At 42.8% G+C, this 15,557-nt stretch overlaps 1 protein-coding gene across 2 annotated transcripts in view; it reads left to right on the top strand.

Annotated features, from left to right (window-relative positions):
* The window catches only part of RUNDC3B (RUN domain containing 3B), a 445,916-nt gene that overhangs the window by 293,979 nt on the left and 136,380 nt on the right, over window positions 1-15,557 (top strand). For both annotated transcript variants that reach the window (XM_029588802.1, XM_029588803.1), the window contains exons 5-6: window positions 3,453-3,542; window positions 15,272-15,352. In XM_029588802.1, coding sequence (XP_029444662.1) covers window positions 3,453-3,542; window positions 15,272-15,352 — 171 coding nt within the window. The remainder of the gene's footprint in view (window positions 1-3,452; window positions 3,543-15,271; window positions 15,353-15,557) is intronic.

Raw genomic sequence — 15,557 nt, 5'->3', positions numbered from 1 at the left:
GTAGTGCATCCAAAGCATGCATCTAACCACGTGTAAACCTGTGCTCTAGGCTGGGCACACTTTATTGTATCAGCCTCATAGGGTTTAAGCTAGGGACAATTTAGTGTACGAGGGTCCCTATAGTAGTCTGCCTCTGTTTCTGTAATTCATTCCCAAGTAAACTCAAAGAATTTCATATTTAGTGTACCTTTACAGCTCACCATGACACTTGTATTTCATTAAGTTATTTGTTTCATCTGCTGTTCAGTTTGGGATGTAAAAATGTTATATAGTATCCTGTTGTATTCACAGGAAATAGAATAGTGTTCTATTTTGTTTTAAAAATGCCAAAAATAAAAGTTACCTAGTTTCTATCAAAACACAAAGGGGCAGATTTTCAAAAGGTTATGCCCGGGGGGCAGATTTTCAAAAGGTAAGACCCGGGGCTTGCAAAAAGGGGCGGGGCGGGGTGGAGTCAGAGACTCCCGGCTCAGCGGTCATTTGCTGCTGTGCAGGGGATTGCGTGCTGGCAGTTGACTGGTGCGCGCAACTTACTTCAGCCCCAGGGCTGAAGTAAGTTTTAAAACAAAAGTAAAAAGAAAAAGGTAGGAGGGAAAGGGCGGGGGAGGTAAGGGAAGTTCCCTCCGAGGGAACGGGAGAAGTCAACTCGGCGAGGGCTCAGTGCGCACAAGGTGCACAATTGTGCACCCCCTTGCGCACGCCGACTCCTGATTTCATAACATGCGCACGTCCATGTGTGCGCGTGTGTGCACACAAGTCTTAAAAGTCTACTCCAAACTGAATATTCCTCCTTTTTTCTATTCAATGTTACACTTTATTTTGTCAATTTAAAGACCACTAACAGGTTGAATGAAATCTATAACTAAAATAAAGATCAACTCCAATATTAGGATCTCATGTATATTTAATCTGTTGCATATTTTTGAGAGACCATCAAACTTTACACCTCAACAGCTTCTTATTGCATAATTGCTTGAATAGAGACCAAGTTTTGCTTATATTAGCAATTCTGAATATAATTATTGATGTGATTAGCTTTGCATAGTGCTCTTTCCATCACTTCCTTTTGGAATACTATACCAGAATCCTTATCCACTCTCTCATCTCCTCCCACTTAGACTATTGCGACATGCTCTTCACAGGTCTCCCAGTGAGCCATCTCTCTCCACTACAATCTATCCTAAATTCAGCTGTACAACTTATACCAAAGTCGCTACACCAATATAACTCATCTTATGAAGTCACTGTATTGGCTTCCTATCCATTCCCGCATACAGTTCAAGCTCCTCATGGCTACCTCTAAGTGCCTTCATTCTGCAGCTCCTCACTACCTCTCCTCTTAATCTCTCTCTACACCCCTCCTCGTGCATGCTGCTCATCAGACAAGTTACTCCTGCCTATGCCCTTCTCCTCTATTGCCAATTCCTGACTCTGTGCTTTCCACTTGGCTGCACCATATGCTTGGAATTAGAGATGTGAATCAGAACCGGCTCTGATTCCGGTTCCGATTCACATCGTGGGTTTTTTTCGCCCGGCCCGATCGCAGTTTTGTTTATCGGCTGCGCCCGAGCCGATAAACAAAAAACCCACCCCGACCCCTTAGCTTCTCCCACCCTCCCGACCCCCCCCAAAAACTTTTTACAGGTACCTGGTGGTCCAGTGGGGGTCCAGGGAGCGATCTCCTGCTCTCGGGCTGTCGGCTGCCACTAATAAAAATGGCGCCGATGGCCTTAGCCCTTAACATGTGACAGGGTATCCGTGCCATTGGCCGGCCCCTGTGACATGATAGGAGCACTGGATGGCCCGTGCCATTTTTAAAGATGGCGCCGGGCCATCTTTAAAAATGTCGTCAGAAGCCCGATTCACATCCCTATTTGGAATAGAATTCCCAAGCTGGATGCTCCCTCTCTCATCTTGTTTAAATCCCATCTAGAAATCCATCTTTTTGAAGCTGCTTTTTAAATCTTAAGCATGATTGTCCACCTTCAACTTCATTAACTAATTAATTTTAGCCATTGTCTTACTATATGAAACTCCTCAGATTTCTTGGCCTGTATGTTTGTTTTGATTAGTTTGTAAGCTGTATTGAGCAGGCACTGTCTATTATGTGTTTGTACAGCACTACATATGTTGAGTAGCACTATGGAAATGTTAAGAAGTAGTAATTTTATCCAGAGCATGGTCCATGTCAACAGGGACACCATAAATTAATTAATTAATTTTGCTTTCTGTAGTGCATTAAACTGAGGTGGTGTCATTGTGGAAAGTCAAGAATGTTCCCAAAGAAGGCAGTAAGAAGGAATTATTAGTTATTGCTCTTTTCAGGCTGGCAGAGATGATGTACAGAGAGAGAAAGCAATATACTCCACATTATACAGTCCAGTGGCAGATTTGGTATTAACACTTACATCAGGATTTTTCCTGACTCCACTGCAAATTCTTATCACTGGGCAACACCCACATTAGATACAAACTAAATATCTCTTCATGTCAATTAGAAAACCCTTCCAACAACTGTCATGACTCAAGAAACATGATTCAGTGTGCAGCATCCCGAATAACAAGATATCCACGGATTGCTGTGTAGAAGATCTGTGGCTTACACTCCGGTGATCACAAATTTCACTTTCCATGTCCTGAATGGCTGAATTAACACACAGAAAGTGATTCTTCTGTAGTTTTGGTTAAATAAGCCAGCAGTCTGTTATTTCACTCTCATATTTCTCAGAATTCCCCCCCAAAATACTTTTAGGAATATTTTTGGAGCATAAATATGATTGCAGAGGTACTGTTTTTTTATTCATTCCAGTCATGCCTGGCCGCCTGCTTTATGAAATGTGAGTTTCTGTTGGCTGAACAGCAAGGATGAGGAGAGGAGTCTCTAAATACTGTAGCTACACTAGGCAGAGAAGAAAGCTACTCTTAGTGGAACAGATCAAAAAATAAAAGCACTGTAAAAATTAAACACAAAAAATCCTGATCAAAAATATTGAAAGGACACTACTTCTGAGACTGTGGGAAAACAACTTTACAACTAAAATTGAATTATGGGTGCTTTCTGTTTTACACAAAAGCAATTTGTTTCACTTTTAATACAATGGTTTCTGTGGTTAATGATGTTTATTTTATGCATTTCTTTTGTTTTGTTTTTCAATTTTAAGAATCTATTTATCATTTTTTAGTGGTTTATTTAACTCATAATTGAAAATCTGGCATTCATCTTTAGTTCGGCTTTTCTGACAGATGTGAGGAAATGAATACCTGCTGTTCATCTAATACTCACAAAGAGCTGCCAATGAGACATGCAGACAAAAGCTGAAAACATCTTTTCAAATTCAATATTATGCGCAGTCAGGGAGAACATTCAGTAGCTAGATTGCTATAGCAGATCAGAGAACTGGTGATCACTGACATTTGTTTGTTTGAATTGAAAGCTATTTTATTCCCTGTAGGAGGTTTTATGAAGATGGAGCGATTGTCCTGGGTGAAGAGGCAAACATGCTTGCTGGCACTCTGCTGGGACTCAACGCTATTGATTTCAGGTAATCTAAAAACATAGAAGATGCCAAGAGAGAAGGAATGGTGGGTTCACCCAGTCTCTCATGCTCCTGCAGACACTACTCAATCTCTGGTCTCCTTTCCCTCTTTGCTTCCTGTCGATGTCTTTCCATGTCTGTCCCAAGCATGCCTGAATTCTGTTAACAGCTTTGTCTTCTGGAACCTCCAGTAGAGATCTCTTACAGGCATTCACCACCCACTCGCTGAAAAAGTATATTCTCAATCGCTTTTGAGTTTTCTTCCATTCCCCTTCATCTGATGACCCCCTTGTCTTTGATCTTCTTGTTCTATTGAAAATGCTGCCTGATGTACCTTACTTGAAAGCAACTAGTTTCTGTATTTCAATATTTCCTTCATAGCTCACTTTGCCCCTCTTTCTTTCTAGAGAGTTCATGTGTACCTCCTTAAGTCTCTGTCCGTGTGAGGTTTATAGTTCCGGCCATGCTCAGTTTGGTGGCCCTCTTGAATCACCTCTGACTTCTCAATGACTTTTCACAGAGGTGGTTCTCAGAACTGGACAGAGTGCTCAAGGTGGGGGATCTCTCTGCACAAGGGTATTAATGCTACCTTCTTCCTACTAGTGATATTGGTTACCCCCACTACTTTGTCATTCAGCCTAGCTATCTTCAGGTCACCTATGATAATGACCCCAGGTTCCTTTCCTATTTGATGACACCCAGTTCTTCTCCTAAATAATGTGGCCATGGAGTTTCTGCACCCCAAATGCATAAATTAGTCTTCGTTTTTTTATTAATGCACAATTACTAACCTTAACTTTCTTTCAGTTATAAAACATATCTTCCATTTTATCTGTCCTGCATCACATGTCTGGTCTGTTGTAGATTTTCGTGTCATCTGTAAATAGGCACACTTTCCCTTCTAATTCTTCTACGGTGTCATCTCTAGAGCTATAGAAGAGGTCCAGGCCGAGCACTAACCCTTGAAGAACCTTGCTTATCACTTTCCAAAGGAATTGATTCAAACCTTTAGAACAGAGGCAAATAGTCTACTACAGACAGGAAAGCACTGTAGTTCAGGTGTCGTCATTGAATGGAATTCATACCCTCTGCTTAGGATCCACATGTAAGAAATTCACACTTGTGTCTATGTGAGTCTCCCTAAAAGGGAGTGTGGTTTCCCAACCCTTGTTTTGCATTCTCTCTCTCTCCAATACAATTTAGTATCTCTCTCACCGACATCCTTATGCATTCCTTGCTGTAGCTGGTCATTGGACTTTAGATTGTGGTAACAAATGTATTTCTGAGCAAGTAAATCACACACAGCCTCATGCAAGAAACTTCAGTTCCAACTCTTATATCACTGCTGTAATGTGACTTCATTTATACAGTACTTCAAAATCACATTCATGTTGTATTCTCATCACAGCATCCTAATACAAATCTTGGCATTTATGAATATGGAATGCCATACATTTAAAGACATACAATGTTTATTATTAGATATAGCATGAAGTTGCCTTGCAATGTTCCATCAAAGAACAACAGGCTGAGGGCGTGTGCCATGGCATGGGCAGCGGAACGCCTTTTTGTTTGATGGGAGAGGACGGGAAGCCAAACAAGCCCTGTCCCCAATCCTGCTCCAAGCTTAGCCCATTCATTATAATAAAACCATTTTAATAAAAGGAATAAATATTTCAGAACAGTCAATGAACAGAGCATCCAATAATTAAAAACTCGCCTAACCATTTTAATATTTACCCAAAAATCAATAAAGTTATTTTAAAAAGCAGCCACATCAAATAATGCCCAAACATTAAAACTAGTAAAGATTAAAAATCTCCCGCTTTCCATGCCTGGATAGCCAGTCACCCTGAGAATGTTGTGGAATGGGGGCAGGGTGGCCACACAAACTTTCTTTTCTCTCTCTCTCTCACACTCACAGGCTTACACATGTTCATTCTCTAAAATATTCCTCACATACTCTCAAGCAGTCAGACAGGCAAGCATTCACACACACACACGCACATACATGCAGGCAGGAAGGTACTCTCTTACACACGCACACACGCAGGAAGTCACTCACAAACACATGTACCTAGGCTGTCTCACACACACACACAGGCACACACACACCGGCACAGGTACTCATGCATGCAGGAAGGCACTCTCTCATACATGCAAACACAGGCAGGCAGGAAGGCTCTCTCTCTCGCACACAAACATGCAGTCAGGAAGCACTCTCTCACACACACAGGCACTCGCACATACATGTGCAGGAAGACACTTTCTCACACATACATGGGTAGGAACACACTCTCACACACATACACACTCGCAAGCAGGCAGGCACTGTCTCATATACACATGCAGGAAGACACTCTCTCACACACCCACACAGGCAGGAAAGCAGTCTCTCTCACACACATACATGCAGGCACGCACACACAGGCAGGGACTCACACGGGTAGGCAGGATGGCGCACTCTCACACACGCAGGCAGGCAGGAAGGCACTTTCATACACACATGCGTGCAGGTCGACACACAGGCAGGAAGACACTCTCAGGGCCTCATTTTTAGCTGCTGTGATGGCTTGGACCTTGGCCATCATGGCTGCTTTCTTCTCCTTGACTGTCGACCCCCTGATGATGTCATTCAGGCACCAGCAGCTGAGAAGGAGGAAGCGGCTCAAGGCAGTGCAAGGCTGCGATGATCCAGGAGTAGGGAGGGTAAGTGAGGGGATTGCAGCAGCGCCGTGGGGGGGTGAGGTGGTTAAGGACCTAATGTGCCATCCCATCTGCCACCAATGAAGCACCCCCACCCCCACCCGATTCCCACGTCTATGTGCCAGAGATAACTATGTGCATGTATGTTGTACTCGCCAGTGCTTGAAATCTGTGCCGATGTCACTCATATATACTTATAATATGAAAATAACATAAACAGCTAAAGAATGATGTTCCAAATAGAATCTGGACAGTGCATAAACCAAAAGGTGCCTAACTTTGAATTAATTGAAAACACATGCCATAAACATTTGTTGTTTTATTTGGAAACTAAGGGGTCGATATACTAAATATTAATAAGGCATATATTTCCGCTTTATATGCACTAACTTAGTTGCCTGTCTAAATACTGCAATGAACCTGCTAATCCTATGCTATAAAAGTCAGTTTCCATCTTTCACACACCTTTCCCTAAAAGGAACAGAGAGCCCAGACCCCAGAGTCTGACATCTTCCTATCTCCACTCCCTGCCAGGAACTGAATTGCGGAAATAAAATGGCAGTCTTGGACATCATTGAGCCACCACCCACCACCACCTCCAGTGCCCTCCATACCAATCCTCAAAAGTTTATTTTTATCCCAGGTTAGACCATAGCAGTGGTAGAGGAGATGCCCTGCATTAAGAGCCTCTGCCATTGGGGACTGGCAGCTGTGGAGGTCCCAAAATTGCCCTGGTAGTTTCTGATGTCTGTGGGAGGAAGTAGGCTGGTCTGAATCAGGCCTAGGGAGCCACGGACGTCAGACTGTTCCAGCTGCACGAAACTGTGTTGGAAGGGCGACACTGGTCTGTCAGGGGAGGTGCTGCATAGGTGGCTGCGCTTGCTGCAGACGTCAGGGGCCTCAGTGGTGATGAGAGTTGGACTGCAGGGGTGACAAGGTTAAGAGCATGGCACAAGCAAGGGGGTAGTAGTTGATATAGGTGGAAGCAAGGAGAGAGGGAGCCAGAATTGTGGTGTCTGAATGTGTGCATGGATGTCATTTCTTTGCCACTGGCAGACTGTCATTTGTGATGGGCATTTCAGCTAGCAAAGGCTAATGAACTGATTAAACCTTCTTCTTGTATGTACTAATGTACAGAGGGGTCATTGTAATTAGCTGAGCATTAAAACTGCACTGAAATTCAGTGCACAATTTAACATACAAGTTCATTTTTATTTTTTTTTTTCAACTCTGGAAGCTAATGGTAGCTAATGCATCGGGAGTTAATAAATGCACACAGACAAGAAAATGTGTGCAAAGAGAAGGCTTAGCCCACAGAAAAGCATGATTGAAGCATATAAATAAATCATGTTTTCTATACATAAAATGTGATTCATGTGGAGAAAAAAATGCTTTCTGCACAGTGGTGAGGTGTAGTATTATCTGCAAAATGATTAGGTCAGAGAAAACTCACCCTTAAAGGGTGGTATGCAATGCAGATTGTATTCAAGCCACTTAGCCGGATAACTTTGAACTTATCCAGCTAAATGTTGGAGTCTGAATATTTGGCCAAGTAGAGCAGCCATCATTTAGTACCTGATTCACTAAGGGTTTTTCCCATAGACACAAAATGGGAGAAAAGCTTTAATGAATCTGGCCCTTAGCTGGATAATTATTTATCCAACTAAATAGTGATCCAGCTATGTGGTAGGCGGGAAAGGGAAGAGCTACTTATCCGGCTAACTTACCCCTAGATTTATCAAAATGCTATATTTATAGCAGAAGTAGCGCTTACGATAAAAAAGGGGTGTGGTTAGGCTAAGTTCCCTGCTCCCGCATCGCATAGATAATTTATGCAAGACGGAATACATTTATTGCATCTGTGCTAATTAATAGGGATGTGAATCGTGTGCCCGATCGTTTTAACGATCTGGATCGGCTGGGGGGAGAAAAAAATCTGATCCGCATGATTTTTTTGTAAAAAAATCGTTTTTCTGAATAGTGCGAGTTAGTGTGCACTATCAAAAATTGTTACTTAATGGTTTAAAAGTAACATTTGAGGAAATGTTCGTTAGCTAGAGGTGCACACTAAGCCGCGCATGCTTGGTGCTGTCCCCCGTGGCCATTTTGCTACCAGATATAGCACGCACTAGCCAGAAAGAGAAAAAAAGTGCCAGCAGGCTGCAGCAGTGACAGTGCCAGCAGTAGCCACTAGCCAGTAGCCAGTCTAGCCTCAGCCTGCTCTTTAAATTTAACCACTGTAAATATAATAAATTAATAATAACGTTTTTTGTTTAGTTTTTCTATAGTATGTTAATGTTTTGAAGCTCAGGTTGCAAGTTTCTTTATTAAATGTTTTGTTTCACTAAAGTAGAATATAGAGAAGTACTTAATTTCATTTTATGTAAAGTTTCTTTAGTTTAATACACAAAGTACTTCATTTTATTTTATTCTACTCTAGTGAAAAAAAAGTTTAGTTTAACACAGGAACTGCAAACTTGAGCACAGTGAATTGGGGCGGGGGGGGGGGGGGAAGAGGGATGTGAAGGGGGAGACAGCCCCTGAATTCAGCAGCTCTGATTTTCTGAAGAGATCTGTCCTTCAAAGACCAGGGAGTGGGACTGCTTAGCCCTTCACCTCCCCCTTTCCCTTCCCTTTGTCAAGCTACCAACCGTTTCCATTTCCCATCTCCCATATTTTAAACCATCACCTCAGTGGGAACCTTGGTAACATCAATAAATAAGAGGGCAGCCAATAGGAATACATATTCATTCCTAACTTACCTTAACTGACCTGAAAAGTGTCAAATTGTATCATTTTCTGTTAGTGCGCACTAACCCGATTAATGATTTTTTTACGATAAATTGGGGGAATTTCTATTGTATCGCACTCTTTAACGAGTAATGACGATATTAAAAATATTGGACGATAATTTAAATCGTTAAAAAACGATTCACATCCCTACTAATTAATCCACCGTGGGGGCATTTCAGTAAAAACGTTTTGAGAGAGAGAGAGACCAATCTGTCACTTTACTACTTATACAACTGTAAGAGGGGCCCTTCTCTCGGTTTGGGGGGGTTGGGGGGCAGTTTTACATACACAGTAGGAGGTACGAACAGCAAAGTTGACATCACTGAAGATTTTCTGCTGTTTGAATCGATGTACTCTCTGTTGTACAAACTTCAGTTATGTCAGCTTTGCTGTACATACCTCCTACTGTGTATATAAAACTGCCCCCCAACCTATTCCACCCCCCAAACCCCACACAGAGTAAAAAGGGCCCCCCTCTTAAAGTAATTTAAATAGTAAAGTGACATATTGGTCTCTACAGAGTTGCACTCTCGTACTCTTTCATGTGCAATAAAAACCTTTTTGCCGCGTTACTCTATCACATTTGATGTTAGGAGCTGCTCATTACCATTAACTCAGCCCATACTGCACCCACTTGCATAGCAAATATCACATTTGCATACTAGTGCTCGTTACGGCGTTATCACGTGTGTTAGGGCCTTAATGCTAGCGTTAAGGCCCTGTCGTGAAATGATAAATGACCCTCTTAGCTAGATAAGTGGAGATATCCACACTTATCTAGCTAAGGGCCTGATTCATCCAAGTACTTGCTTATTTCCCTCCTGCCATATTCTTCCTCCCTTCCCTGCTTTTCTTCCTTTCCTCTCTTCCGCCTTGCTACTCGCAATCCTTTCATACACATATGCTCAGCCCCTTTTGCACTCCATTCTCAGACGCGCCCTACTCTAGCAACCCAAAGACAGAAAAAAAAACAAAACAAAAGACAAACCAACAGAGACTCACACGCTTAAGCAGACAGAAGTGCCAAAAGGAAGGGAAACAGTTAGAGGTCGATGTTTAGCGGGTCAGCGAGAGAGAAAACTATCCGGGTAGCTTTTCCCTGGATATTCAGTGGACCATACCCCGTTAAGTGTTTCACTGCATGCGCCCAGCTAAAGTCACCTGGGAACCATTAGAACGGCAATTTTTCCAACCAGACTTCCTTGGCTGGCGATAGCCGGATAGCACTGATTATTATCGGCGCTCACTGGCTGAAATTTAGCCCTGCCTCCAAAATGTCCAAAGCGCCACCACTCTTTATCCAGCTAAATTTTGTGTAGGTACTGAGTGGGGCGGACAAAATTTAACCAGGGAACGGGGCAGACAATTTTGACGTCTCTGTTTTTGTCTGGATAACGCCACAAGTTATCTGGACAAAGCCTATGAATATCGACCTTCAAAGGAATAGAAGGAAGAGAACCAGTACACTGAGAACTCGGAAAGCAATCTCCTAGAAAAAAAGATTCTCCTGCACAACGGAGTGTGGTAGTTATCCTCTTCCTCCTCCGAGCACTGACAGAAAGTCGCTGTGTAGGTCTGATTTTTATACTTCTCTAGTGAAGTGGGGTTTCTCAGGTTATCTTGCAGGTCTCACAAGATAGAAATATCATGTGATATTTTTCCATTTTGTTAGATTAGTAGAAACTGTGCCTTTTTTGGGGTGTGTTTTTTTTCTGCATGATAATTTTGGTAAATTGTCTGCAATAATTTACCAAACTAATTGTACTTTCATACATTAGGGCCCTAGGTGAAATATGCTATTTCATAAGGAGTCTTGTGGTTTGTACTTTTGTTAAGGAGTGACTGCTGATTTCAGATTTTAATTTTAGTTAGACTAGTTTTGGGGGTTTTTTATGAAAGCAGGAGATGCTTAAATGTGATTGTGTGCAAATGGATGGAGGCAAACTGTCAGTCACACTGCTAATGCGTGCTGCCAGAATGATGTCTGTAAGTACTTCGGACACATTCATAAGAGGGAGAAGAAGAAAGTGCTTCACAAATCCAGATGGTTTTGATGACCTAAAAGAAACCTTGTTCCAAATCAAGTAGAATTTTGGGAGGATTTAGCGAAACGTAGGACACAGGAGACTAGAAAACGCAAATGCCTCTGTGTGCTCCTTTTGTGGGGTTGCTTGTGAGAAGCCTCACGAGTCTGAATAATATATAGGATATATATGGGTATGATTGTACTTCTCTCATAGTAAGCCCCCAGAAAGAAAAGGATCTCTCTAAAGATTTGAATCAATCTAAATAATTGCTTGTTTAGCTTAGATGATAAGCACAAATATTCAAGAGCCATAACTATCTCAGCTGAAGTATTCAATCAAACCAAAGAGAGAGTAATCTAAAGGTATTCTAAGCACAAAAAGTATCAAAATTTGATGATCAGAGATGTCAGCAAGCCAGGAAAAATTTTGAGTCTAACTCTTAAGTTAATATGTCGACTAGAGTGGACAAACTGGTCTTCTCAATCATTCACCCCAAACAAGGAAGTGTTGTTATGGATAGAAACTTTTTTTTTTAGAAATGCACTTAAAACATATAATGCCACAACAGGTCATCGGTCATGTAGGTCTCCCTAAAACCTCTAAACGCTATTCCTCAAAGTCCAACATGAAACATTATACATCAAAAATCCAGACATCAGCAGATGTTTTGGTCCACTTCTGCATCAGGGGAAGGAATTGTAAGTGAAACTTAGCTCATCATCTGGCTTTCATTCAGACATTCCTTCCCCTGATGCAAGAATGTAATGAAACATCAGCTGATGTCAGGGTTTTTGATGTATAATATTTCATGTTGGACTTTGAGGAATAGTGTAGAGGTTTTATTGAAAGACCTGCGTGAGTGATATGACCTGTTGTGGCGTGTTATGTTTTAAGTGCTTTTCTGAAAAAACTTAAAAAAAAAAAAAAAAAAAAGTGTTATCCATGATAGCACTTCCTTATTTGGGATGAATGATTGAGAAGACCGGATTTAGTCCTGGCGGAGTTCTGCGACTGCAGAGCGCAGAATTTGTGCATAATTTGACCCTGCGCAGAATTTCCATTTTTTTGTGCAAAATTTGGTGGAGACAGAGGAGGCCTTGGCATGCCACCAGCGGAGGTTGTGCCATGAGCATAGCCCGTCCCGCTCACAGCAAAGATGAAGTCCCTGGTGTGCCATGAGCGGAGCCTGTCCTGCTTGCAGCAAAGACGAAGGCCCTGACATGCTGGGAGCAGAGCACGTCCCGCTCATTGCGAAGATGGAGCAGGCCCCGGTGAGAGTGAATGTAGAAGTGTGTGTGTTTTGAGTGGGTGGGGAGGGATTGTGAGAGAGAGCATGTGTAAGGGTGCATGAGTGTGGGTGCCAGAGAGAGGGAACCTATGTGAGGAGATTGTGAAAGTGTATGTATGTGTGTAAGAGAGTGGGAGCTGATGTGTGTGAAAGAGGGATTGTGTGTATGTGAGGGTGGATGTTTGCTTGTGAGAGAGGGAGCCTGTGTGAAGGGATTGTGTATGTATGAGAGAGAGCTTGCGTGAAGGGGTGTGTGAGAGAGAGACATAGGTAGACTGCATGAGAGAGAGAAAGGGAGCCTGTGTGGGTGTGTATGAAAGAGAGAGGGGACCCTGTGTGAGGAGATGTATGGGTGCGAGAGAGAGGGGGGGGGGGAGCCTGTATAAGGGTGTGTGTGTGAGTGAGGGAACCTGTATGAGGATGGGGGGGGTATATGCACTAGAGAAAGGGAGCCTGTGTGAGGGGCAGTACTACAAGATGGGTCAACTCTGGGAGTGGAGATAGAGTGGAAGAGGTTGAGCCTAGAGGGGGAGGGGAGAGATACTGGCAAATGGAGGAGCTGGAGGCTGAGAGGGCAAAGTGGCCAGGGGAGTAGGGAGAGAGTGTGGAAGGGACACTCTTACAGTGAACTTCTAGGGAAATTCTGCTCAAAATATTTAAAATTCTCCATCTTTAAGTAATAACTTTTTTCTATAATACAATTTAAATTAATTACTTAAAGTCTGTCATGTATATTTGGTTATTTTGACCAATATAAAGTATGCAGAATTTTAAGTTTTTGTGTGCAGAATTTAACAATTTTTTGCACAGAATTCCCCCAGGAGTACGAGTTGTTCACTCTAGTCTACATATTGACTTGAGAATTAGACTCAAAAATCTTCCTGACTTGCTGACATCCCTTCTTATTCAATTTTGATACTTTTTGTGCTTGGAATGCCTTTAGGTTATTATCTCTTTAGCTTAAATGATACACATTTTTTCATGTTTCTATGAACACTTGAAACAGATGGAAGTGTTTAAAGGTTCCAGTCTCCTCTGCTATATTTATGATTCAATGCTCGGCATTTTTATATCCTACTCCTAAGTCCTCAGGAAAATAAACGAAGGAGCACCCTGGCTGCTGCTACTCCTCAGAAAGAGTAATTAGAAACTGGATTTTTTTTCTTTATTTACATGCCGCACATAATGAAACCTTAAGTTAAACAAAAGACATAAACATAGATCCAAACAGTAAAGTAATCATATCTAAATCAGGACAATAGCAGTAACCTTCTACTGGTAATAAAGAAAACGCAACAGATAGTTGAATTACGGGGGTTTACAGGCGTGGCTTGGTCCTGTGCGCGCTGCGCGCGTTTTCGGAAGGGCCCGGTTCACGCGCATGACCCCCGCTACACGTCGAAGTGCCGGGCCTTTGAAAAGGGGCTGGCCGAGGGGGGGGGGGGCGTGATGTGTGCGGGGGGCGGTCCGGGACAGCGCCATTCAATGCTGTTCCAGGAAAGCGTGCGCCGGCAGCCGGCCAGCACGCAGAGATTACTTCTGCTCCTGAGGAGCGGCACGTAATCGAACAAAAAAACCCCCAAAACCGTAAGTAGCTAGAAAAGGGGTTAGGAGTCGGGGAGGAGAGGAGAAAAGGGTAAGAAGGTTAGGTAGGGGTTATAGGGAAGTTCCCTCCCAATCCACTCGTTAATCGGAGCGGACTGGAGAGGGAACTGGGGAAGCCCTACTCCCATCGCCGCGCATGGCCTTTTAAAATCCCGCCCCTCCCCCCCCCCCACGCGCGGAGGAGGCCACCCGCACGTGCGCTCGCAGATATTGTATTTTATAACGTGCACCAATGCACGCGCGTTATAAAATAGCCGTGTCCATGTCTGCGCGCCAGGAACGCCCGGGTCTTAAAATCAACCCCTTAATTTCATAAGTTGAACCATGACCTGCACTTCACGGTACATTTCCACTGCTGTGGATTCCAGTTGAGAACTTCCTTTTCTTCAATTAGTCAATTTCACAAGTGGAACCATTCGGGGTCCTGTTTTGTTATGGGGCACCCGATGATTAGGTGCCAAGCGTCCAGAACCGAAACTTGTAATCCAGGCACTAATAGCCAATGCTCCATGCAACCCCTCTCTTTTTCATTCAGTTTGTGACGCTATATAAGCATTAAGCTAGAACTGAAATTTGACATACAAAGATCGTGCTGGCAAACTGCGCTGAGTCGTTGCTAAAATGTTGTTAAACAGGAGCTTGTGAGGAATAAACAAAACTAGAAACATAATGAGAAAATATCAGCGTGCCTTGCCGTGTTTGCCGCATCATTTCCATAGATGGTTTTTATTTGTACAGGCGGGGGATATTTATCCAGTTTTTCAGTTTGCCATACAAACAAAAGCTTGTTCATAAAGATTTATGGAACACTTGGACAAAAGTGTCACATTTAAGAAAATAGTAAAAGTCTCGGTGTTTGTTTTCACAGCTGCCTTCAGCCACAGGTTCTTTCTCTTTTTCTGAAGTTGCAGGATATTGGATCCTCAGGAAACGACTGCTTATTTCAGTAACACTCCAGCAAAGGGGCTGGCCGGGGTGTTTCCCCCACATATTTGACCCTCTTGTCCATAGCTTAAATCTGGCTCGTCGTTTCCACCCAACCTTTCATGGTTTCTTTATAAGTAAATTTATCTTCGAAGCGTTAACGTGCTGTGGTACCCACTTGTTTCTTTCTGCAATAAGCAATGGTAAAATAAAGATGCATTGTGACGTGTTAGCTCCAAGAAGGATTCAGAGGAAAGAAAAGAAAATTGCCTTCTAATGTTGATGCTTGTAATGGTAAAATGAAATTCAGCTTAGCTTCTAGCAAGCCTGCGATAGCATTGCCATGTCGCTTTGTTTCAGCACTGAGTGATTCTTTGTAATTAATATTGTAGTTTCTGCCTGAAGGGAGAGGGCCTGGATGGTAACTTTCCAGCTGTGATTGACTATACGCCTTACCTGAAGTTCACCCAAAGGTACTGTGCATTACGGGTTTCTTGATCTTCCAAGTGTGACAGTGTTTAAACAGTAACTTGCAATTAGATATGTTCCCTTTCAGCTTCAGAAGAGCTATTATGATCTGCGTCAGATAACAATGGTATGATTTTTAATCTCGCTTTCCTCTGAGTGTAATATTGGTGTACACTCATAACGCTATGAGCTGGAGGGTAGGCGAGAAGG

This window comes from Rhinatrema bivittatum, chromosome 2 (assembly GCF_901001135.1).
Source record: "Rhinatrema bivittatum chromosome 2, aRhiBiv1.1, whole genome shotgun sequence".
Taxonomy (NCBI): domain Eukaryota; kingdom Metazoa; phylum Chordata; class Amphibia; order Gymnophiona; family Rhinatrematidae; genus Rhinatrema; species Rhinatrema bivittatum.
The sequence above is the reverse complement of the archived record's forward strand: the minus strand, read 5'-3'. Positions and strand labels throughout refer to the sequence as shown.